Consider the following 25,150-nt stretch of genomic DNA (forward strand, 5'->3'; position numbering starts at 1 on the left):
AAAAGGCTTCAAGATACAGTCATATGTGGAAAACTTTACATATATTCCTATTCTGAACCCCAAACCTTGTGTGTCACTCCGGAGGTAGGCCTACAAATCCTAAGTGACATTCATTTTGGAGTGTGCAACAATAACGTAGAAGGAAGATCGTTGACTCAGAATACGCTAATGTTAAAGGTATGCACTTATGAACCATCAACATGCAAAAGACCTCAATACTTTGATAGGACTGTGGGCCTTTCATGCAATGGGGCATCCACTTAGTTGGGCCTTTTAAGAAGGCTCAAGGAAATAGGGCATACCTAATAATGGCAACAAGCTATTCTCGAATGGATAAAAGAAAATCCCTTGACAAGAATCACTGGTGCTACTGTCAAGTCTTTCATCTAAAAGAACATCATCTGCCGATTTAGCATCGTACATACAATACTCACCAGTAACCTGCTATAGTTCACCAGTTCTGAAGTCACAGATTGGTACAAATTCGTTACCTTACTTCCACTGCAAGATACCTACAAGGCAATGGATATGAGGGAACTTTGAACAAGACCATCTTGCAATGTTTGAAGAAAAAACTTGAATGGAAAAGTAAGTGGCTAGAAAATCTGCCTAAAGTCTGATGGTTATATCGTACAGCAATCCAGAAAGCGACAAGGAAAAAACCATTCTCCATGGCTTACGGAACAGAAGCCATCATCTTAGTCCAAGTCACCATTATGCTCAATTTTCATACCGAAGAATGGACGACCTTAGAGAACGTGGGAATCCTTAAGTCTGACCTTGACTTTATCGAAAAATGTTGAGAATGTGCTCAAGCCTGACTGGCCACCTACCAGCAATATATTCCATCATACTACAATAAATGTGTCAAACATAGGAGTCTACAAGTTGGGGATTTGGTCCTAAAAGAGGTCTTCGAAAAATACCAAAATCCCCTGAAAAGGCAAGTTCAGGGAAAACTAGGAAGGACTCTATAAGATTGTAGGAGTATGAGGCAAATGAACCTATTATTTAGAACGCATGGATGGAGCCTCGGTCACCAAGAAATGGAACATCACTAAGCTTATGTGATACTACCTTTAGATGCACCATAAAACTACATGCAGTTTGATTCCCTTCCTGAGATATGTAGGCTGTTCATTCCAAACTCAATAGCAACACGACCATTTGTGTGAAGACAAGTCCATGGAGAACTCATCTCCTAACGCCCCACCATAAGCTTATTGTCAAAAGTGATCCCTGATGTAATTCCTACATTATATTATTTTTTTCTTAGAACTACAACAGTGATTTGATTATTCTTTAGAAAGATATGTAGGCAATTCTTCCCGGATTCAATCACACCCCTTATTAATCACCTCTATTTCCTTCATCAATAAAGAAGTTATGAAATTTATCTATTTTATTTTCAATGTTTGTTTGTTTTTTTCTTTTTTCAATGATGCAATAAATGCCTCGCTCATTTGAACGAAGCATAAACTTTGAAAACTTCGCATGACTGCAAGTCTAAAAATTCAGGGTAACCTTGTTAGAGGAGCTTCTTAGCCTATTTCGTGTTAATCTGTTAGCAATTTAGGAAACTGGAATTATAATAAGCATGGTCACGATTGATGGGCTGTGGGCATTAACACATGACGCCCAGACTTGGAAGTTCAATGCACCATCCAACCTTCATAAAGTTTATACAACTAGCAAAGTTTTGGGTTGTAGTATTCAACCCTGGGCTCTATGCCATTCAAAGGAATAGTCAAAATGGCGATTAAAAAATCATTCGAGGGTGAATTTGAACTTTGACCCTGAGTACGACTACTTCTATCCTGGACCAACTTACAAAGCCAATTGTGGTTCTGCAACACTGTGTGTTTAACAGGTCCAAATGAAGCATCCAAACTAGATAATCCCCAAGAGGAATTTTATTCCAATGGAGCTCCGATAAGTGGAAGTGCCTTAACCAAGGCAGTCAAGGTAGTCCGATCAGAAATGCTCAGGTCTAAAGCATAGGGTCTGACAAAAGGATTCGAAAACTGTTTCCGACCCACATGTCGACGACTAAGTTCCCAAAGAACATTTTTGTTTTTTTTTTTAAGTTTCATTGGGGACGAACGCGCAATTCGGACTAAGGAAAAATCCCCCCTTGACACCACATTGCAAGTATTTAAATCTTTGTTCTAAAAGCTGGGGCAAGGTAAAAGAGAATGTTTTATTTTTTAACAAAATTATTTCAAGTACAATTCAAAGTTCTCCAATGCTTAATTCAATAAAAGTATTTTGACAAGTACAAAGCGAAAGATTCCTCATGGGTTTAATGTTTAATTCTTGGTATCGGAGTAAGGTGGTACTTCAAATGTCGCGATGAAAAGCTTTACGAATACTAAGTTTGGGAGGTAACGTTTTTTCTAATCAATATTACCAATGAGGGTTTTTGAGCTCTGTCTCTGGCCCACAAATTTACTCGTATTCTGCTCTGTTACTTGTCTTCTTTAAAAGTTCGATTACTTTGAAAGGATTTATCGGGTTAAGATTTTTCTGAGGATAAAGAATGCAAAGAAGAAAAATCTGGAGAAGTTTTATACAAACACATGTTTATTGTCAAAGTCCCAAGAAAAAGGGCATGACAAAGTACAATAGCTTGGGGGAGATAAACCCTCACCCTTGACATGAAATTTTCATATGAAGACTATGAAGCAAACTTGGCTAGGATCGTCAACTCTGATGAAGTTTGGTCAACACCATTGTCCACTCCCAATGTGAGGAAGAAAGAAGTGACGAAGAACCCTCTAAAGAACCTCAACACTTCGTCAAGATTGAACCGGTATGTGAAGACTGCGAGGAAGGTAATGTATAGGGATGAATGTTATGGATCAAATCATGAGAAGTGAGAGATGTTATTATGGGATTATAGGTTCTTGCCTAAATTCATTTGGCATGAGCTAGTGATAAGGACATGGTTTTTTGGCTTTAGAATCTTAAATATGGAAGGTTCAAAGAGGAAACTGGGCTCAGGAAGGAGATTGTTGAATAGATGAAGAAACTTCGTGGTGCAAACGGGGAAACGATATCTGATGAAGCCCCGCCATAAAAGGGGTTGTTTAAAGGCAAAACGCTCGGATATCCAGTTGTTGAATACAAAAGGTTACTTACCTCTAGATTTGCGTATACAAAGATTGAAGAAATGAATGGCTTCATTTTGCAAAGTGTGCCCATGCGATACACATAATCATTATGATCTTTATGGCATGACATTTGAGGCCACACGTAAGATTTTGAAACGTCTCCACTACACCTTAAAGAATCGGATCACCAAATGAAGAAAAAAGACTAATCGGTACGTATTCCAGCTTATTCCAAAAGGCATGGTCTTTGAATAAATATTCATCCTCAAGGGGAACAGGTTGCCTTTCCAATGCATAGTTAGGGCCAATTATGGGACCATGATTTTCTAGGGCTAGAGTAATGTTGATCTGAATATCGATACCTTAGAAGTCTAGTCATGGAATCACCAACTTCGGGCGATGCTGGATCAGATAGGGTAGCAGTGCTACCGTCACCCTGTTTCAAGGCAATAGGCAGAAGTCTGAGCGACTCTACTGGATGACCATGCTTGTTCTGCAAGACATGAGATTTGATCCAAATATGGACACAATCAGATTTCTCATAAGTCTGAGAGTTTCTCAAATCTAGGAATTGACGTGCACTGCAAGTAATCACAACTCCTAAGAGGATGCAATATCTACTTCTAGATATCCTCTAGGATTCCCCCGGCTTAGAACGAGGATTCTATCCTAAAATGTCTCTCTCATCGTGGTATAAACATACTGATAGGAGCATATTTAGGCGACTTACTTAGCTTGTTTTCGTGCATTTATATTGTTAATTCCTAGTTGTTTTAGTAGTTTAAGCCATTTTCGTGTGTTTTTAGGTTCATATGGCTAAGGAAGCAAAAAGATGCATTTTGAAGCATTTTGGAGCAAAATTGGACTTGGAATGGATAGCTTATGTTTGGAGCAAAAGGAATGGACGAGATTAAAGACTCCAAGTTTCTGCAATCTCAAGGGCTCCTACCTATTCTAGGTCACAAAACTTGCAACCTTAAGCAATGCCGTGTGTTTCCTTGTGTCTCCCTTCCTTGCCGTGCAAAGAAGGGCTTTGTTCCCTATTTTAAACACTTAAACACCTTCCTTTCTCATATCCATTTCAGCCGCACCCTTTTAGACACCCTAGGGTATTTCCCCATCCATTGATTCAATAAATCCATCTCAGCCGTACCCACCAATTCCATTCAATCTTCATGATTGCAGCCACATGTTTTCCCATTCTATCATTTCAGCACATTCACTTCCATATTCCCTCTTTAATCCACATGCATTCATCATCATTCAACCTAGCTGCACCCTACATACATTAATTAATCACTCTTCATGATGGCAGCCACATTCACCACCAATTCCAGCCTTGTCGTGCACATTCCCTTGCATTTCCAGCTTTCCCCCTTCATAAAACAATCAGCCACACTTCCACATGCATTCCCTCTTTAATCATTCCCTCCTAGCTGCCATTCACATGCTCTCCCATCCATTCTCTCCCTATAAAAACCATACACACTTCACACCAAGGGAGAGCCTTGCCATACATTCACCCACCACTCCGGAATCCCTTTGTGACGTGCCTTCCTCCACCATTCTAGAAATTCATACACACTTCACACCATCACACAACCATTCCTCCATACAAATACCACCCCAAAACCTATCCTTAGACCTTGTGCCGCAACAAAGAGGAAGAGAAGAGGGCCTAAACGTTCATACAATTCAAGTTTGAGTTGTTGGAATGTTTAGGTGTTTCTTTTCCTTTGATTTCAATGTTTAATTTCAATTCTCTTTGTCTTGTACGTATGAGGAACTAAACCCGCCCTTGGCTAGGGGGGATTCGAAATACATGTTTATGCTTGCGATATGATTTGATTACTTCTAATTGCGTTTCATAAGTTGTGAATTCAATTTACTTATCTATGTGAATTACACTTATTTATGTATGTTTATTGAGAGTGCATGCTTAATTTTCATGCATGAATATGACGCTAGAATATAAGTGAGTTTCACCTAATAGTTATGAACTTATATTCACAAGTAGTAAAGGTTGATGATCTCAATCGCGTTAAGTAAATTCTTGGCATAAGTTTCATGCAATCATAGTAACAAGTGCTTCGTCAATGCTTATGGTTTTCATAGAACTTAATGATTCTTGCTTGTATCTCTATTATGCAATCATGTAGGGGACTTGTGGGGAATGTTTTGGGTTGTCGTATGCAATCATCCAATTCAATAACGTTAGGAAAATCTGAGGGTTAATTAGTGCAATTCACGGTTAATCTGGGGCGTTGAGAATTCATGGTTTATTGAAAAGCAATTGGAAATCGTTTTATTTGCAAGTATAACATGTGTGGAGATGAACCCCTTAGCTAGCTTCCCATCCATTCAATTCTATCACATTTTGTCTTAAAATCATTCATATTTACATTCTGCCTTTAAATTACAATATGCCCATTTAGTTAAATTCGTCCAAACACAATCCCCCCATATTTTGTTTAGTCTTAGTCATTCAAATCTGTTTTATTTTGTGTCTTTAAGCATTTGGAGTCATAAACACTTTCAAATTCGTCCAAATCAAGTTCTAGTTTCTGTTTGAGTCAATTTGATTGTTTTAGGCAGTTTGAGTGTTTCAAATCTGTTTTGAGTCATAGTAGTCTTATTAAGAGTCTTTAAGTTTAGTTTTTGTGTTTTTAAGTCAATTTATATTAGATTAGCACCCCTAGTTAATCCCCGGTTAGAACGATCCCTCCTTACATCATTACTACAATTGTCACAAATAGGGTTTAATTTGTGTGTGTCACATTCTTAACGCATCACATACCCATCTATGGTTCGCCTCTGGTAACACAATCTCAATACTCTAAGTCTCTTACCCATTGCTTGAGCCTAAAACTGCTTACTAATTTGACCATCGGAGAGAGCCTTTGGTCGACATACTCCTCTGGTCTTAGGCTTGCTCATGGTTGTTCTTTGTTTTGCAGGTTGCTCGAATATGTGCCTTCACCAATCCGCAGCGGTGTGCATATTTGGTTCCAACAGGGAGATTTTGCTTTTCTTATTGGATTATGTGACAGTGACTAGAGTGAAGATGAGGATGACATGAAATCCACTTTCGGTATGCATTTACTTTTGGCAGTAGAGCATTTTCCTGGGCTCCTGTGACGCAAAAAAGTTGCACTCTCAACTGCAAAATCTGAGTACATGAGTGCCTCTGAAGCTAAAACATATGCTATTTGGCTTAGATTTATATTGCAGGACTTTGGGGAATAACTGGTTGAACCAACACCTTTGACATGGGACAATACATCTGCAATTGCCATGCCACAAAATCATGTCTTTCACCATAGATCTAAACACATCAAAAGGAAGTTTCACTTCATTCATGAAGCTATTCATGAGGGTATCATTGATCTGCTGTACTGCAAAAGTGAAGAGCAATTGACTGGCATTTTCACCAAGGACAGGTTCAATTACTTGAGAAGCAAGCTTGGAGTTCAATCAATTAAGACCTTAGAAGGGAGTGTTGGAATTAAGGATCTAAACTGACTAATTAGAGTATGTTTTATTTCTTGCTGGACTGTTTATTAAATTTTTAATAATGGATGGCTAAGATTAGTTAGTTAGAGTCCTTAGGGTCAGTGTGAGCAAGTGGCATTATCTTATAGGCAGTGTGGTTGAGATGAGCTCGGCTCTCTTTCTTGTAGATTCTAACGGCTATATGCACTGTTGCATTGTAAAAAGGAATATAGGATAAAGAGCACGACTTGTGTTCTCTGAATCTGTATGAAATCATCATCTTCCTCCTTTCTTTTCTCTCTGCATAATAGACAAACACTACACTGCAATACATAAATCAACACATAATGCTCTAAATAACTTGGTTACGCCCAGCTCTGCGCTAAATTCTTCAATATATAAACACCAGGTTAAGCCATGGAAAATGCATGACCCAATCGATCTAATCTGTTTTGGGTGATGATTATCTCACAAAGGCTTCTACCTATATTATACAAATGAAGCTTTGGATTCTATCTGTACCATGAGATTGTACTACATGAAGCTTTGGATTCTATCTGTACCATGAGATTGTACTACACACTGTTTACAGAAAGCAATGAAGGGGGGAAAAGGACACAATTACTGATTATCAATCAGAATCCTCTAAAATGGTTAGAACAGCCAACCGTTGCTCATCGGTGAGGGCGGTCGGAAATTCAACCAGAAACGTGACCTTCAAGTTTCCTCTCTTTCCTTCATCTTTAGAGTCTGCCATGCCTTGGCCAGATATGATCTTTTCATAGCCAGGATATATGATGTCGTCGATCGTCAACTTCATCTGGTCTCCACCCAGAAGAGGGATGGAGATGATGCAGCCAGTGAGAGCCTCCACCAATGGAATCTCTAGTGCCAATTCCAAGTCATCTCCTTCTCTTCTGAACAAAGGGTGTCGTTTTTCAGAAATCAAAAAGATTATATCTGCTGGGTATGCACCTAGTCTCTCATTTCCTAATCCTTGAAATGTAATCTTTGTTCCTTTCTTCCATCCTGGCTCCACTTGTATTGTTACCAATTCATCTTCTTGAGCCAATTGCCTGCTATGAAGAAGAAGTTACAACAAACTAATATGAAAACATACCATTATACGCATATATTTTGAGCAAATGATTTTTGGTTTTCGGGGTAACTTCTGTACCACATTTACTAATCACATTGTTGATCCAATTTTTTCTTAGGGTTTCACCTTCATAAGAGATGCAATCAACAATACGGTTCGTACTAATCATAATATGTTTCACAGAGATGAAACTCATTTTGAATCATTAAGTCATATATATACGTAAAGTATATGAAAAAGAGATGCGGTCAGCAATGTGACAAGAATAATTTTATAGTAAATCAAGGAAAGACGGTAACCAACCCGGTGTCTTTGACGATAGCCCTTGTGACCTTCATCTTCTTCTGGCATCCAAAGCACAACTCCTCTAAGGTGCAGTCAAGCTGCTTCTCGATGGCGGGGGCTTTCAACATCCCAGATGAGTTAGAAAACATGATGGGGGTGGGGCTCTTCCGGCTTTCACTTTTTGAGAGAAAGGGATGGGCGGGCGTGCAGTCAGCGCTTTTACTAGTACACCCCGGCGTGGTAGGGGTCGCCGGAGAGGGCGCCACAGAATCGGGCCAGCTTTTCCGGCTCTTAGTTTTCTTGAGGGAGGGTGAAGGGGTGCGACTCTTTCGGCTTGAGCTCTTTGAGAAACGAGGAGAAGACACGTTAAAGATGCTGTCCACGCTTTTGAGACCTCTAGGGCTTGATGGACCATGGCGTCGCATTCTTTGCAGGCTGATGCATCTAAAGCTATGAAATCCATGCATGGTTTTCTTTTCTACCTGTCTTGTATCCTCATCCACTTCCTGTATGTATATATACACATTTATACATGTACAATCAGTACTACGTATAAAATCAGTTAATCTCTATGCATGCATGCAATTAGATAAACACATGAAAACTAGCTAGGTTATGTATATCGTTAATTATGAAGAATAATATGAATAATTAAGCATATTGATTAGAAAGGTTATCGTTAATCTGTATGCATGCATCAAAAATAGATTAACGCATGAATAAGCAAATAAATATCATTGTTAAATATTCAAAAAAAAAAAAAAATCGTTTTAAGGCATTTCTACCATGGTTATTCTTTAGAAATTTTGATCAGTTTGTATGCGAGACAAATATTGCTCTCATGTTAGTTTTAAGATTGCTAATTTGGACTACGTGTGTGTGTGTGTGTATATATTGAAGGATCATGAAATTGGTAATCTGACAATATATATTTACCTCGAAAATCACATCGTTGTCTCGAAATTGGTCGACTTTGGCTTCCTCTTCTGGAGGTGAAGATGATTTTTTTTTCTCGTGTCGCCATTTCTTGACAATGGATCTATAGGCAGATCTATAGAGGTTCCGAATGGAGGGGGTAATAGGGCGCATGGGTAAATTTACGCACCTTGCACAGATCGAAAGAAGAAGAAGAAGAACAACAACAAAGGTAACAAAAGAGAGATTAAAAGATTGGCTATATCCACAAGAATGCGTGTTTTGCCAATTATAAAGCTAGCAGCGTTTTATAAGGCCTTTCGTTGATAATTCGCTCATTCAGTTAATAAATTGGAACAGAAATTATTTCCCTACAACAGTAATATATGTATCCAGTGTCTCGCATCTCATTTCTGATTCCTCACGTGCTAGTCAACACAACGACTTATCGTGAGACACCAGTTGCATAAATTGGTTGTAGAGAAGAAATTTTTAGGAGATGACAGATAATTCATTCTTACTTTTATTGTTATATATATGTGGTCTTCCAGGGTTAAGATGAATTCTAGTCAAAAGTAATTGAGCATGAGAGAAGGTTTTTACGTACAGCTGCTTTAGAGAGGAACAAATTATCCAAATATATATTCTATACAGGTGTCGAAAAAACAGGTTTTTTTACTAATTAAACTGCTTCAAAAGGTCGTTGGAAAAGGATCATCGCCCGATCTTTTTCCTAGATATTGGGGAATCCCGTGATAATAATCGTTCATCGTATATAATACGATCAGTTATCGTTATGTACTATTTATACTTAATTTTAAATTTTAAATTTCAAACAATGAATGTTCATGATCACATGATCCCCCAGATCCCCAAAAAAAAAATCCGGCAAGAATCATTTTCCGTTAAGTTTCGTCCTAATGTCCATGGAAATAATTGTATGTATTTAAATAACTTAAATAGTATGTAAAATGAATTAAACAATATTATTTTGATATATCTCCACTTTGTTGTATTTTATTTTTTATAGTCGTCTCTATCATTTGGATAATATCACAGATTTAGTGAAAAATGATTATATGAATTTTGAGCCTCTACTTATATCATGCAGTTTGTATTTTAAGAACTAAGTACAAAACAACAAAAGGGATATTGGCTCATTACATATAAAATTTAATTTTCCGTATCTTAAAACATCATTTTTGACATCTTTAGCTGTTGATATGAGGTTCTACACAAACGAAGCAAGAATGAATATAAGAAAAGCAGCAGAAAATGTGTTGGGGGGCGACAAGAGAGTAGGACGGATCCAGGGCTGTGGCTCGTATGGGCTATGGCCCAACCGAGATTTCGAGGAACACCGAAGAACCTAGGTAGCGGCCAGCTGTGGACAGGCCGGTCCTGAGATTTTTGAGATCCAAAGTGACACTAAACAATATGCCTTAACTTCATATAAGAACTTTATTTGTTTTCACATGTAAAACTTCGATAAAATTATGCTTAAAAAAACTTCTAACTCAATAATCTTAAAACAAGAAAAAAAATTAATTTATTTTGTATCAAGAGAAGAGAATCAAAGAACATGGGCTTACAAGTAGATAGTGTAGAATTATTAGAGGGAAGGCTTGAAGGTCTCTTTCAACAACACTGATATTGTCCCCAACTTGATAATTACTACTTGCACAATTCGTTAGGTGTGAGATTTTATTACAAAAGATCTCGGTATTAGTTGGAGTAAGGTTAGGATATTTAAACTCTTAATTTCTCAGAGATATGATCGACGTGGGATATTTTAATACGCCTCTCACGTGGGACCCATAATTCGCCAAAAAAAATGTTAATCGACCCTAAATTCAGATGAATTTTTATTAATTTATGACCTTGCTTGCCCACCTCTGGCATTGCAGCTCCACCATTTGCCGCAACAATTTCAGATGAATTTTTATTAATTTATTTGCCAATTTTGTTGAAAAGCCACTCGGACATTGCGCATTAGAACAATACCATGCCAGAAATTGGGTCTGAAATCGCACATATTGAGATCCTTGGAGCTCTGCTAATGGACTAAAAGGAAAGGACCCATTAAAAGGATGAGATTCTTACCCTGATTGTAGGGTCGGTTGAATCATCAAGGACTTGGATCACGAGACGGTCGGATGGCCATGAAAGTCCACATGCAGCTCCGATGGAGACCTTGTAGACCTGACCCCATACACAAAAAACACCATACTTTTAAGGCTTTTTGTTTGATTTTCTCACAAACCCAGAAAATAAAAATGGTAAAAAACAATCATATATATATATATATATATATATATGTATGTATGTATGTGTGTACCTCTCTTTATGTTTGATTTTGTAAGAATTTATCTCTATGTATGTTAATAGTTGTCGTTAAATATAAGATACTGGAATCATTGTAGCCGTTCAAGGCCAAAAGTTGGGGTTAGTTTGTGCTTACTATGGATTGAAGAAACCTCCTTATAAACTTGTAAGTAAACTAGTCTCTCCTTAAACCAATTTTAAGGACATGAAATCGGGTTGGTCAAGTCAGCTTCTAGTGTCACATTAGGTGCACCAAGAGAAGTTTTGTGGTTTCTTATAACCTGATTGGATTTGCAAGATACTTTAGTAATTTGATTGTTTGTTTTCTGAAGTTCGTGTGGTGTAGCATTTTATTCTATGAAAGCCCTCAGTTGTGGTAGTTATCCATCTCGTGTTGTAAATCTTATCGTGTAGAGATTACTATTCTGTTTCGAGCTGCTTATTCTTGTCATGTGATGATACATTACTGTAATTATATTATGCTGGCAATATGCATATGATCTTCCTTGACTGAAATGTAATGTTTTTGTTTTCAGGATGCTTTGGAGCCGTATATGAGTCAGAGAACTTTGGAAGTTCACTGGGGAGGCCATCATCGAAACTATGTGGAAGGTCTGAACAAACAGCTAGAGAAGAGTGACGTACTATATGGCTACACTTTTGATGAACTTGTCAAAGCAACATATAATAATGGGAATCCTTTACCTGAATTTTACAACGCTGCTCAGGTATCTACAAAATCGTTAGCTAATTTGTATACTTTTCTTGACTGGATCATTTTTAAATGCTATCAATGAGCTTGCATAGAGGTCACTGATCAAATATATGAAACGTTGAGCTACAGGCTGTTATTTGCTTAGATGACTTTCTTAAGGGGGCGTTTGTTACACCGAATTATCTCAGATTGGACTAGCTTCAAGAACTAAGCTAGACTGGCTTAGACTAGACTAAGCAGGACTAACTTAGTGAATCGTTTGGTGCAGTGTTGAACTAAGAAATAGGATAATACAAATAATAAAATAAATTCTTGTTTTTCTTTTTCTATTTCTTTTTCCTGTTACACAACACTCTTGAAACCTCTCTTCCCTCTCCTTTTTTCCGTCCAAACTCCATAGATTCCAATCATAGCTTTTCCTCCATTTCAATTGATAAAGCTCTCCGTCCAAATTCCACTAATTGCAACCACATCTTTCTCCTCCATTTGAATTGATAAAGCTCCCAAAACATAAATAATAAAAAATTCAATTTCAATTGAAATCGAAATTGCAACTGCATTCCTTGTATACCCAACAACGACACTCTGATTCGAGCAGGACGAGGAGAGAGTGGTAGAGGACGTGATCTGGGTTGGGTCGTGCAAATCAGCTCGACATCGAGGTTGGGTCGTACAGATCAGCTCAACATCGAGCAGGACGAGGAGAGAGAAGGAGATGATGTGATCTGGGTTTGGGGTGAGGAGAGAGGGAAAGGACGCAAGCATTAGTGAGAGAACGAGAGCAGTGGAGAGAGCACGCAACAGCAGAGAAAGAGGGAGAGGGAGAGACAGAGAGATGAGAAATGGCGAAGAAGACAGAGTTGTGAGGAAGGCGTTCTTAGCAATCCCATGGTTCAACGCCGGACTAATTTGGACGATCTAACGAGGCCCGAAGTCCACATGAGTCCGGGCTAGTCTCATTTAAGTTAGTCCCTAAGCATACCAAACATGGGACAATAATCCTAGCTAATCCAGTCCCATTTAAGAAGGTGAAACAAAAGCCCCCTAAATGTACTACCACCGGACAATATGTGATATAATCGTGTAGTCTGAAGCAGAACTGATTCTAAATCTTGTTCAAATTTTTAGTTTTCCTGATAGGGTGTTCCTAAAGGTTTGGTGCAATTTCGGACTGGTTTAAGACTCGCTAACTTGAAGTCCAGTCTTGGTCATAGCATGAAAAAAAGTTGCAAACGGGTGACATGTTGCGTAAAGTGATTTGCAACAAGGAAAGTTTTCATTTTCCTTGTTTTCATTTTCATTTTCACCTAATGTGCTTACTATTAACAAAACTTGCAGATGTCAAAGTATTGAAAACTGCTTAGAGTTGTTACAACATCATCATTTGGCCTGAGACACTGATATTTCTCACAAGTAGAGTAATATATGGTTTTCATTTTCTTGAGATCCAAAAGCTAATTGAAATAGCTATCATGATGGATACATAGGAATTTGGTTTGTATTTATAATTTCTATCCTGGATTATGTTAGGTTGATTATGTGTGGGTTATCATTGCTTCAAGAAGATTGTGTTAATAGTCGTAAAATCGTGAGCATAGTACAATGATATCTGCAGTGTATGGATAGGAAAATTTATAGAAGGAATGAGGGTTCTAGATATCATTAAAAGGCCATTACAGATTCTTTGTGACAATACTGTTACAATTTTCTATTCTAAGAACAACAATAGGTCTTCAGGAACCAAACACATGCATATCAAGTACAGATTGGTCAGGGAAAAGGTCAAGACATTGACATTGGTTCATTATTTATGGAATTAATTTCGAGCTTTGATATGCTGAGTTAGTGGGAGTATGAAATGGTTATAGTTCGAGTTAAATAAGTAAGCTAGTTTTCTCACAGAACCTTGAGTTGTAGTTTGTTTCTAAATGGTTTGAATTCATGCATTTGTCTTCATTGCTAGTTGTTTTCGTCTAGCTTTAATTACATGTCTTGTCTGGTGAATATATCTATATCTGCACTTGATGAAATTACAGTTAACCATCTTAGTAAAAGGTTCCCCTTTTAAATTGCACTTGTAGTTACCACACCAAAATCTCAACATAAAAAACTGAGATAAGTTGATTATCCCCAAGCCCCAAACGCCCTACCCACCCCCGCCACCTCTTTTGCGCTCCTTTGGCTCTTTTTTTTGGTCGTTTTGTCTCTTCATACTTTGGTCATGTATTCATATTTTTCTGGTACACTGTTGTAGGTGAATACGCACCTCACTCCCCGCCCAATATTACTTACTAGGCATGGAGAGAGTAAGGATAATGTTAGAGGTAGAATTGGAGGAGACAATCCTTTGAGGTTTTCCTTTACTGTTGATTATCTTGATTAACAATACTGGTTTATTCATGTTAAAATATGCAAAGCATAGTAACCGCTCAAACTTATCTGATCCTCAATTCTTTTCTCATTTTTTTACACTTAAGTATGCTGCTATTCATGTTTCTATTTGCTAACATACAATGGTGTTGCTCCCGCCATAGTTTCATTTCAGTCTATTATACAATTTGGCTTTGCCTCATTATAAGACCTGTTCCTTTGATTTTTTTTTCTACTTTTGTCATAATGCATTTTAAATTCCACGTAATTTTGTCTTTTGATGGTAGTCAGTAGTTACCAAATGATATTCCTAATTGTTTCAACAGTGATACCGGAGAAATTTATGCAAAGAAACTTGCTAACTTTGTTGAAAAGCGATTGAAATCAGAACAGGCTGCTTCTGTAAGCTTCGGCAATATCTAATGTTCAGTTTTAATTTTGTTGCTTTCCATATGAAGTAAATGTTATGGGTTGATCCTTGTTTCACATGTAGTCTACATATATCTGTTGATCCCAAAAAACAAGTCTACATCTCTCTTTTACTAAAATGTGCTTTGACTGTGGGTGGTGTGATGGATAAAGCTAAATGTTAATTAGAAGATATATAATGTCAGCTGTTTAACATTGGAGAACTATATAATATGATTTTGAATGTACAGTTGCTAACTATTGTTTCAAGAATCTAGAAAGAAAATTTTCAGTTCTTTTCATTTATTATGTGCAGGAAATAGCTCTAATTTTGCAGTTGGTCCAGTTATAGGTTTAAGTTAGACCGAAACTAGTTTGGTTTTTACCAATATTTGGAGTTCTATATATTTGGAGTTGCTTCTCTTACCTTCCTACCTGTTTACTAGTTAGTCTCTATGGTCATGTGTCTGGTTGAATGGCTTGTACGAAGTAAACTGTTTTTCTACGGTACTTTGATATCAATTAGTCTAATGAAGTTTTGGTACCTTTGATTGATTACAATGTTTGCTTACTGGAGTGTTTACTGGGCATCCTGAAACATGTTTTAGTTGTTATAAATATTGATTCAGATAATCTTTACAATTTATCACAGATGCTCAGTGTCGGATTACCTATTCTTTTTTGTTTCACTTGATGCACTTTTTTTTTGTTGGCTATGAAAATGGATAGGTAGTTCCTCTTGTTTTGAAATGGTCATCATCATGGCAAGGTTGTTCGGTGCAGGGGGAAAGCGTGAGTTCATGAGACGGGTGTCTCTTCTTCCAGATCGAACATAGCAGAGGTCGATGCATTGAAGGAGGAAGTGACAAACCTAAGGGGTCATCTTGCGGTCCAAGGCGAGTAGATGAGGGCCTAGGGCGAAGAGATGAAGGCCTATGTCGGGCACGTGAGAGACCTTGTACGAGCCATACAGATGTCCAGCCTCCAAATCTCACTACTAGTACCTGATCTTGCTACACCTTCGACCTTCGAGCCATTTCACCCTGCCGATACCCAGTAGCCACTTCACTTAGAAGACTACTTGTAGTTTTTTCTTTTTTTGTTCGGACATCTTGTATGTACATTTTCATATATTTTATAATTAAATACTTTTCTTTGGTTAATTAATTATTGTTTAGAATTTAATTACAATATTATTAAAAATTAAAAAAAAAATTATTTTTGACCAAAACCAAAATAGGGGTTTGCGCGGCACGCAATGCAGCCTACGTCGCGCAAAGCCACTTTGAGCGATGCATGTCCCTGCATCGCGCAAAGCCACTTTGCGTGATGCATGTCCCTATGTCGTTCAAAGCCGCTTTGTGCGACGAATGTTTCTTCTTCGTCGCGCAAACCCTTCTATCACTACCTTGGCGCGACGGTTAGCACGCGACGAAGGTTCGTTGGGCTAAGTTTTGCGCGACGTTTTTTTGACTTTGTGCGATGAAGGACCTGCGTCACGCAAAGTATTTTTTGTACTAGTGAAGGGTAAGTGGGCCAAAAAATAAAACTTTGTAAAACCTTTTTGAAAACGTAATAACCCCTTGCCGTAAAATAAGTATAGTTTCCAAACATAGCATACTACGTATAGTATGAAAATATTTACCATAAACAATAATATCTTGAAAGTGCAATACTTCACAATATTTCATAAATAAACCATAACATCCGGCAACCACAATATCTCGCATAAACGAATATCATATCGAGTGCTCATTGATAGGATTTTTACCACCTGCAAAAGTAGGGATAAAAACACTTAAAAATATTTGCAAGAGAACAAGGTAATTGTAGTATAGTAAGTTCTAGCAAAGTCCTTCTCCACAGGGATTGGATGAATAATTTATGTCAAATCAAATCTTAATTAATTACTTAAAAACAAGGTTTAGAAAAGGTTGATTTATGACCTATAATATTAAAAACGAATTTAAGAAAAATAATTAACTAATCGGCAAGATAAACTAAACTAAAAGAAAAGGACTTTTGGAAATTAAATTGTAAGAGTACTAGGGTTCCGCCGTTACCTTAACAATCCTACGTAGTTCTTCCATTTACTTATGACTTACATGTGCATATTTTGAAGGTTAGTTTTTCCTAAAGTATGCCTACTTGGACTCCCAATATAGAGTGTATATTAAACATGCAACACGTCTGTGGTATTCAAATCAAATCTAAACATAAAAGACTCATTAAGTTTTGTGAAACCTTTTGAAAAAGGGAAAAAATTTTGAGATGTCATATAATCTTGTTCATATTTTTCAATTTGTCATATAAACTAAAATTTTAAGCAATTTGTCATGCCAACTTTACAAAATCATTAATTTGTCATCTCACCCTAACTTCGTTAAGTTTTCCATCAAATATAAGTCATGTTCCTCGCACATGACTTGTGTTAAGGGTTATATAGGTCATTTTAACATCTTTCACAAGTTTTTATATTTCTTTAGTACAAACACTTAAATTTTTTACTTTTCCTTAGCGCATATGCATTTACAATTTCATTTATGACACAAAATGTCAACCTGTTTCTCATTTATAGAGCCCGTATGAAATATAGTCTTCGTGACATGCTAAAATGCAAACTCCCGCTTGTGCATCATTACATATTTAGAATAACCAGAAGATAGTGCATTGCATGATCATTACAGTCCTATCATATAAAAAATATTGTTACATTGCCTACGAAACCCTACAGTTTTTTTGTCAAATACAACTTAATAAAAGGAAAGTAAGTTATTAAAATGACCGAAATTACTCTAAACATAGTCATGTATATTGGATGGAAGACTTAACGGAGTTAAGGGGAGATGATAAATTAAAGATTTCAAAAAGTTGGTATGACAAACTGCTTAAAATTTTAGTTTATATGACAAATTGAAAAATACGTACAAGTTCATATGACATTTCAAAAATTTTCCGTTTGAAAAATCATGCAACCCTTAAGACGTGGTATTCATCCTAAGTGAACTTGCACATATTAACCACAAGAAACATTCATCAATTTTAGGGACCAACCTCCAACCAAAATTGCATCAAATTACGTTCTAAATATATATCCTAATGGTGATCAAGCATTAAGACAAGAAGATAGTTTAAGTCGGTGATTAATAATTCAAAATCTGCATGTATAATATCATAAGTAAATTGATAATTAAAAAAAAAACACTAGATATTCTTGCTAAGGCTCGTGGCCTCACCCTAGCAATGGAAAATTAGTTATGAACAATCATAAAACAAAATATTATTAAAAACAAGAATAGAAAACACCTTGAAATACAAAACGTCAAAGCCTAGCAAAGTTCTCCAAATTTCTGCGTTCCTCCCCCCTTTCCCTAATGGCTAAATAGCCTTATTTATACTAATAGAAAATAAAACCCTACCTAGAAAAGGTCTTTGAATAAAACAAGGAAACATAATAAAATAATAAAACAGCAAATAGGGGTGGGCATGGGCCGAGCCGGGCCTAAAATTGAAGGAACCGAACATGACCTGTTTGTAAATAAAACGGAGCGGGTTTTGGATTTTTCAAAATGGGATTTGGACCTAACCCGGTCCGTTGAAACGGGTCGGTTCCTACATGTCCTCACAGGTCCAAATCTTCACTCACGCCTAAGTCTGGTCTTCGTCATCCTGTTTGTTCCCCTCCCCAATGTCTTTGCCAACGCCTTAAGCAAATCCTCCAGATTGTAACCCATTTGCTAATCCCCTGCTCCACAGATCCAGATTGATGTGGTGCTGAGGAATGAAGGAGCCAAGTGGGAAGGTTAGGAAATGGAATGATGAAATTGGATGGAAATCGATGATCAGGATGGAGGGCAAAGGATGATAAAATCTAAAGCCATTGAGGATGAATGATGAGTGAAAACATACTTATTAAGAGGAAAAGTGACAGAGAAAGTGCAAGAAAAAGCAAGCAAAATGAAAAACAGAAAAGAAAAAGGAAAGAAACAGGAGCAAGAATAAAAGAAGGGAATAGTGAGCCAAAAAAGAAAGAAAATGAGCTCCTTTAAAGGTTTGTGGAAGCAGCTGATGAGACAGAGAAAGGGAGTTCCTTTTGAGGTGGATGTGTCAGATTTACATGCAGATGCATAATAACTATTAAATGCAGAAAAGCCTAGGCTACCACAACAAATATTTTGATAATTTTGTGAGAATTGGGAGAAACAGGTCCAACAGGGGCCTTGTTTCCTCAGGCTTTTGCACCCGCCCTGCCCCGATAATTTTGTGAACCTGCTCCGGTCTGCCCTGTTTTTTCTGTACAAATTTTAGACTCATCTCGTACCAATCCCAAACTGCATGGAATCGGCCCTCCCCGCAGGTTTAGGGCCCGTTTGCCCACCCTTAACAACAAATAAAAGGTTTCCTATTTGAATTAAAAGTCGAACTTCTTACAAAATCAGAATTTTGACCGACCAAATCAACTCTGATTTGGTTGCAAAAGATCTCTTTTGAAAGCTTAAGTCATCTCCAATAATTCCTTATAAGGAATCTTCCTCAAAATATGCCATCTTGACCTCCAAAATACCCAAAACGTCCAAAAACGTCAATATGGGAAAACTGGGCTGGGCCTTTGTTTCATTGCCACAATCAAACGACTTACTAGAAAAATCTAAAACTTTGATAAAATCATCTTGAAAGACTCACGAACATTCTCCAATTGGAATTACTCCCAATTTTATCCATTTGATCAATTTTTACTCAAGAGGAAGTCGAATGTCCTACATTGGAAATATAATTCAAAGTATCAAAATTCTCACAAAATAACCAATAAATTAATACTAAGATTAAGGTAAAATATATAGCATAAAATCGATGTATCACTCATGAACATATGCTGGTACAAGAGTTCATATAGAGGTATTCTGACATGAACATGATTGGGTGTAAAGAAATAATTTACGCTCTAGTACTACAATTACATGAAGATTGGTGTTATGCGCATCACATACAAGTCCTAATTGCCTATAGCAATCTAGGACAAGACTGGCACCTACTATGGATCCAAAGTGAGTATACGGTGTGATGTGAACATACACGTGAAGACTGGCCCTGGCCCGGGCGAGTACAAACACCAATGTAGCACACGATGAGCAGATAACATAAGTATGATCATGCAATGGTAAATGGATAATTTTAGTCAACATAACACTATTCATGGCCACAAATATAATTAAGGCATCCCATAATAGTACGCATACCTGTGCATCCTGTAGAATTCATAATAATTTCATAATTCTTAACGTTTCGACTTTTCTTATAGATATTAATTTACTTTTGGCATCACATAGAAAATTCATTATTAAATATGTATGTGGAAACTAAACAAATATATATACTACATAAAAGAAAAGACCCACTCACAACTACTTGCGAAGTCGTAGCCATTCAAACGAGTAAATACGGATCGCTGATGCTAATTGTACCTAAGCATAATAGAGACCCATTAGTAAAACTCAATTTAAATGTTTGAATTTGACAAAACGAACGGCGGATTTGGAACTAGGGCGTCAAAATACCCTAAGAAAGGTCCCGGGCAATTTTCCTAAAAGGTCAACAGTCAACCAAAAGGTCAACCGAGCCGCCGAGGCGGTCAACTACATTAAAACTTTAAAATTTCATCAAATGGATGCCAAAAATGGACTCGGGGCATCGAAATTAACTTCTGAGGGTTTCTGAGAAAATTTTGAAAAAGGGTTAACAGTTAACTTAACAGAATATTCCATGGCCATCATAGCTCGATTCAAAATCCAAGTAGACATTCCGGGTCGAGGTGTGTCACATACAAGTTGATTAATTAGGATTTATTTGATTTGATTTGCTTGGGTATCTAAAACACTTGTTAGGGTTTTGTGTGTCATCCTTGCTTCTTCTTTCCTTATATTTCAATCAATATTCCTTTTTTGCGAAGAGTTCCAACTACCTAAGAACCTGACTTTTTTTTCTTTTTTTAATTAATTAATTATATATATATATATAATAAAGGGGCCAAAAACCTCAACCAAAACTAAAAAACAACATCTGAGTAGACATAACAAGCCTTGGAGATCCCTAAGCAGTCATTCATCAGCATTATCCCAATCCATATAGGAGGATCATGAAAAATGCCAACCCCCAAATCCATGTAATAGCTCCAGCTATCTAACTGATCAACAACATAATTTTTCTCCCTCAAAATATGAATCAATTGATGATGCTCCAAATCCATCATATTTCTGCATTTGCTCAATATTATATGAAGACGATGAAAATCATCTGTCATATTTTGCTTAATCAAATTAACTGCACCCTACTGAATTCGTCTCAATAATAAGTCTAGATACACCTCTGTCCAAAGCAAGTTTAAGGCCAAAAATACAAACTCCAAATCTCCACCTCCATAACTTGTCTTTGCCCCAAATTAGCAGAAAATCCCTTTAACCAATCACCACAATGATATCTAAGAACTCCACCAGCCCCAATTTTCCTAGAACTCATTCTTCTTAAACCATCAACATTAAGCTTGCATCATCGAATAGCAGGAGGCTCCTAAGCAAGAAAGATTTGTATTCTAGTTGGCTTCACAGAAGCTTTCCAGGATGCCTTTACCCATTCAGAAGCAACCCTTACTACAATAGCTTTAGGATATCTTGGCATAAAAAAAAATTAGTATAAAAATTTGGTTGATTTCTCCATTTCCAAATATGCCAACAAGTAAAGAGGAATAAAATGAAGCAAGGACTCTGATTGATCACCTTATTACGCACCTTCATATTCGCAAGCAACCAAGCTTGAATGCTCAGTTCAAAAAGTTTTTCACTTGACGACACACGAAGAAGCTCCCAAATACCTTTAGCCTTCTGACAGTCCCTGAGAATATGGAGAATAGACTCAACAGGCCAAGAACAAAAATTGCATGAAGAATCAGAGGTTAAGCACCTTCTAGCACATTGTTCATTACAAAGTAACTTACCTGTACTAATAAGCCACAGAAAAATGTCATCAACTTAGGAGGCACGTTAGGGCCTGTTTGGCATTCTATTTGAAATTTTTTATTATTTCTCAAAACATTTCTTAAGAACATTTCTTGAAAATAATTTTCTTTAAAACTAAAAAACTTTATTGGTTTGCAATTTAAAAAATTTAAATCTTATGACTTAAACTAGACAAAGAGATCTAAAAAGAGAGGGTCGCATGAGAGGGAGAAAGAGGAGAGAGGATGAAAGAAAGTAAGAGGTGATTGAAGGAAAGAGAAAGAAGAGAGGACAAGATAGAGAGGAAGAGGAGTGAGAGAAAAAAATATGAGAGAATGAAGAGAGTGGATTAGAGGAGAGACGAAAAAAGTAAAAAAAAAAAAAAAAAAAGAGAGAAAGAAGAAAATGAGAAAGATAGATTTGGAGTGAGAGGGGAGGAGACAGACAAAAGAAATGAGTGTGTTTAAGTTTAAAAACTCTAAAAACTCACTTTTTGTTGTAAACTTTCCTAGTTTAAGTATGATTGTATAAATCCTAGATTAGATTTAGTTCTAGTTATTCTTTCTTGTTACAACTTGCATTCCTTGGGGATGAATGAATATCTTATCTCCTTTTACTACTATAAATAAAGGCACTATGTAGAAGGGATAACACACACATTCCCCTACAATTCTACAAACACATCTCTCTCTATTTCTCTACCCTTGCCGCCGGCCCTATTCTTTTTGTCAGATAAAATAGGCTACAACACGTTATCAGCACGCTCCTGCCACTGCGCTTAGGAATTTGTCGTTGAAGAATTTTTCTACATCAAATCAGTTCATCCTTATCATCATGCAATTAGGTTCTTTCAAAACAACGATTTTTATCTCGATATTTTTGCAGCCCTGATAACATGAACATTCACCACAATGCATGACCCAACTTTATGTTTTTCGAATTTTAGATTCTACATAAATTGTGTATGCATTATATTCATAATTGTTGAATGATGTGAATTTGATATTTGCCATGAATTGCATCAAATATATGTACATGCATCAAATTAATGAATTGCATATGCATCAAATTAAATCATATATGAATTGAATTGAAAAAAAGGAAAAAAAAAAAAATTCAAAATCAAGAAACCTAGGGTTTTTTCGAACTCGTGACCTCCACCATCCATGAAGATAGGCCTCTTCCCCGAGGCAAGAACCTAGTTGGAGCTTCTGCTCCTAGCCTAAAACCTCGAACCTGACACCCAGAAGGTGTCGCTAGCCTTCAGCCACCGTGTTGCATGGCCTGCAGCCATGCCCAGCCACCTCGGCTACCCCCGATGACCTGAAAATCATCCACGATGTCCCTTGGTTGAAGATTCCTTCGACTCCCATCGAATTTTTTGAAATTCCGATTCTAATTTTCAAGGTTTTGGTTGAATTGTTGAGATTTCCAATCTTCAATTCATTATTATGGTCAATACCACCTAACATAGGTCCAATATTTGGCCACCCATAGTGGCGGCACTGGTGTTCTTCCCTGGCGACACTCCTTAGCTTTGCTAGGTTTCTTGATCCAAAACCCGACCCCAATCTGGGCCACGTATAATCTCGGGCTAGAATTTTTTTCTTTTTGGGCTTGTTTTTCCAAGCCCAATCGGACCATTAAACTGAAAAAATAAAAAATAAAAACATTTTATATTCTTTGGGCTCACCCGCAATGACCCAAAACCCTTTGGCTCAGCCCACGTGAAACACCAGCTTGAGGGCTATGGTGTCCCCAAACGATGCGATGCACTGGATCACATCCTCCCCTGGGCTCAACTATTTCATTGGCCTGCAAAGTAAAAAAAAAAAAATTTTGTTTTTGGGCTTGCCTGAAACAGCCCCGTATGAATTTTTTTTACTTTTGTTTTGGGCTTGCCTGCAGTAGCCCATCTCCCTAGCCTTTGTGGATTTTTTTTTGGGGCTCACCTATTGCGGCCTGTTTCATTCCTCTCCTCCCCGTAGGCATGAAGCCGCACCTGAGAAACCCCACACGGACCACATTTTCTTAAGCCACCCGTGGGCTTAGGTTTTTCCTTTGGGCCCCGAGTTTTATTTGCCTAATTATTTTAGGCCCAATGGGTTTTATATTTTAGGCCCAAATAGTTAATTCAATTATAATTATAGACCTAAAGTTCTATTTTGCTTATTTTTGTTGCATATTTTTGTGTATATATTTATGTTTGCCTGCATGAATATATGAACCTGAAGTTCAAAATTATTTTGAAACCTAAAGTTTCTTATAAACATGCATTGTTTGAAAACCTGAAGTTTTCATTTAAAAACATCACCCATGAAAACCTGAAGTTTTTTTTCATGCAAAATTAAACTAATACATGTCTAATAGAACATGTATGTTCTACTCCTATGCGAATGGATTGATTTTTTTCTCCATTACACTAACCACATCTTGTCCATCTATTTTGTGATAGGAACATGTCGAATTTGAACAAACTCGACTTCACCGTTTTAGAGGTCTTTGGAAGGAACTACCTCAAGTGGGTCCAAGATGTGAAGCTCCATCTCACTGCAAAGAACTTGTGTCCCGTTATTGAAGAAGAGACGAAAAACCCTGTTGGCGAAGCTGAAAAAGCCACTACTATGATCTTCATCCGAAGACATATCTATGACACCTTGCAAATTGAGTATCTTGCTGAGGAGGATCCACGTGCACTATGGGTCACTTTGGTTGATCGTTTTGATCACCACAATGACATATTCTTGCCTAAAGCAAGACATGACTGGCATCATTTGCGCTTCCAAGACTTTAAGTCTATAATGAATATAATTATAAAGTTTGTCAAATCCGATCACTTCTCAAGTTTTGTAACGAAACTTTGACCGAAGATGATCTCCTGGAGAAAACCTATTCGACATTCTCTGCTTCTAATATTGTCCTGCAACAACAATATAGAGCTCAAAGTTTCACTAAGTTCTCGGATTTGATCTCTGTTTTACTTCTCGCTGAAAAGTAAAACCAGTTGTTGATGAAGAATCATCAAGCTCGACCTACTGGGGCAACTTATGTGCCTGAAGCACATTATAGCACAAACCAACGCCCAAAATGCCAAAAGAGGCATGGTACGGGTTGCCAAAAGCCATCCCACCAAGGTCAACAGAGTCAAGGCCCATCCAAGGGAGGAAACAAGGCCCAAAAGCGCTCAAACCTCGATCCCAAGGCCCCGAACTTCAAGAATAAAGGCAAAGCACTTGAAACCATAGATGCGGATATGTGATATCGTTGTGGTTCAAAAGACCATTGGTCCTGTGTTTGTCAAGCTCCCAAGAAGGTTGTAGATGAATATCATTCTCGTCATAAGAAGTTTGAATCAAACTTTGTGCAAGGGGACGAACCGGAGACTACGAAGATGGAGGTTTCTGACTTTCAAGAGGATACCACCCCTATGGAAGATTAG

General features: G+C 37.3%; 2 protein-coding genes and 1 pseudogene across 2 annotated transcripts; 2 read left to right on the forward strand and 1 right to left on the reverse strand.

Moving 5' to 3' along the window:
• Positions 1 to 6,981: 6,981 nt before the first annotated feature.
• On the reverse strand, positions 6,982 to 9,262 carry LOC137732547 (uncharacterized). The gene is made up of 4 exons (XM_088686981.1): positions 8,926 to 9,262; positions 8,008 to 8,495; positions 7,182 to 7,681; positions 6,982 to 7,139 (listed from the first exon to the last, which is right to left on the reverse strand). Exons 1-3 carry the CDS (start codon positions 9,076 to 9,078, stop codon positions 7,237 to 7,239), a joined length of 1,086 nt encoding a protein of 361 aa, XP_088543107.1. The 5' UTR covers positions 9,079 to 9,262; the 3' UTR covers positions 6,982 to 7,139; positions 7,182 to 7,236.
• Positions 9,263 to 11,300: 2,038 nt separating this feature from the next.
• LOC137725994 (uncharacterized) lies at positions 11,301 to 15,873 on the forward strand. Its single transcript, XM_088685224.1, is given in 5 exon segments — positions 11,301 to 11,395; positions 11,766 to 11,957; positions 14,199 to 14,296; positions 14,479 to 14,527; positions 15,564 to 15,873. Coding segments are annotated over 4 exon segments (540 nt in total). The 5' UTR covers positions 11,301 to 11,395; positions 11,766 to 11,783; the 3' UTR covers positions 15,783 to 15,873.
• Positions 15,874 to 24,170: 8,297 nt separating this feature from the next.
• On the forward strand, positions 24,171 to 25,150 carry LOC148690511 (uncharacterized; annotated as a pseudogene).

Source organism: Pyrus communis, chromosome 15, assembly GCF_041283825.1.
Source record: "Pyrus communis isolate YQ-2024b chromosome 15, ASM4128382v1, whole genome shotgun sequence".
Taxonomy (NCBI): domain Eukaryota; kingdom Viridiplantae; phylum Streptophyta; class Magnoliopsida; order Rosales; family Rosaceae; genus Pyrus; species Pyrus communis.

Coding starts and splice junctions, on each gene's coding strand:
- LOC137732547 (XM_088686981.1), bottom strand. CDS start 9,078: ATGCGCCCTATTACCCCCTCCATTCGGAACCTCTATAGATCTGCCTAT. Junction 8,496..8,925: donor ACAACGATGTGATTTTCGAG/GTAAATATATAT, acceptor ATATACATACAG/GAAGTGGATGAGGATACAAG. Junction 7,682..8,007: donor GCTATCGTCAAAGACACCGG/GTTGGTTACCGT, acceptor TCTTCATAGCAG/GCAATTGGCTCAAGAAGATG.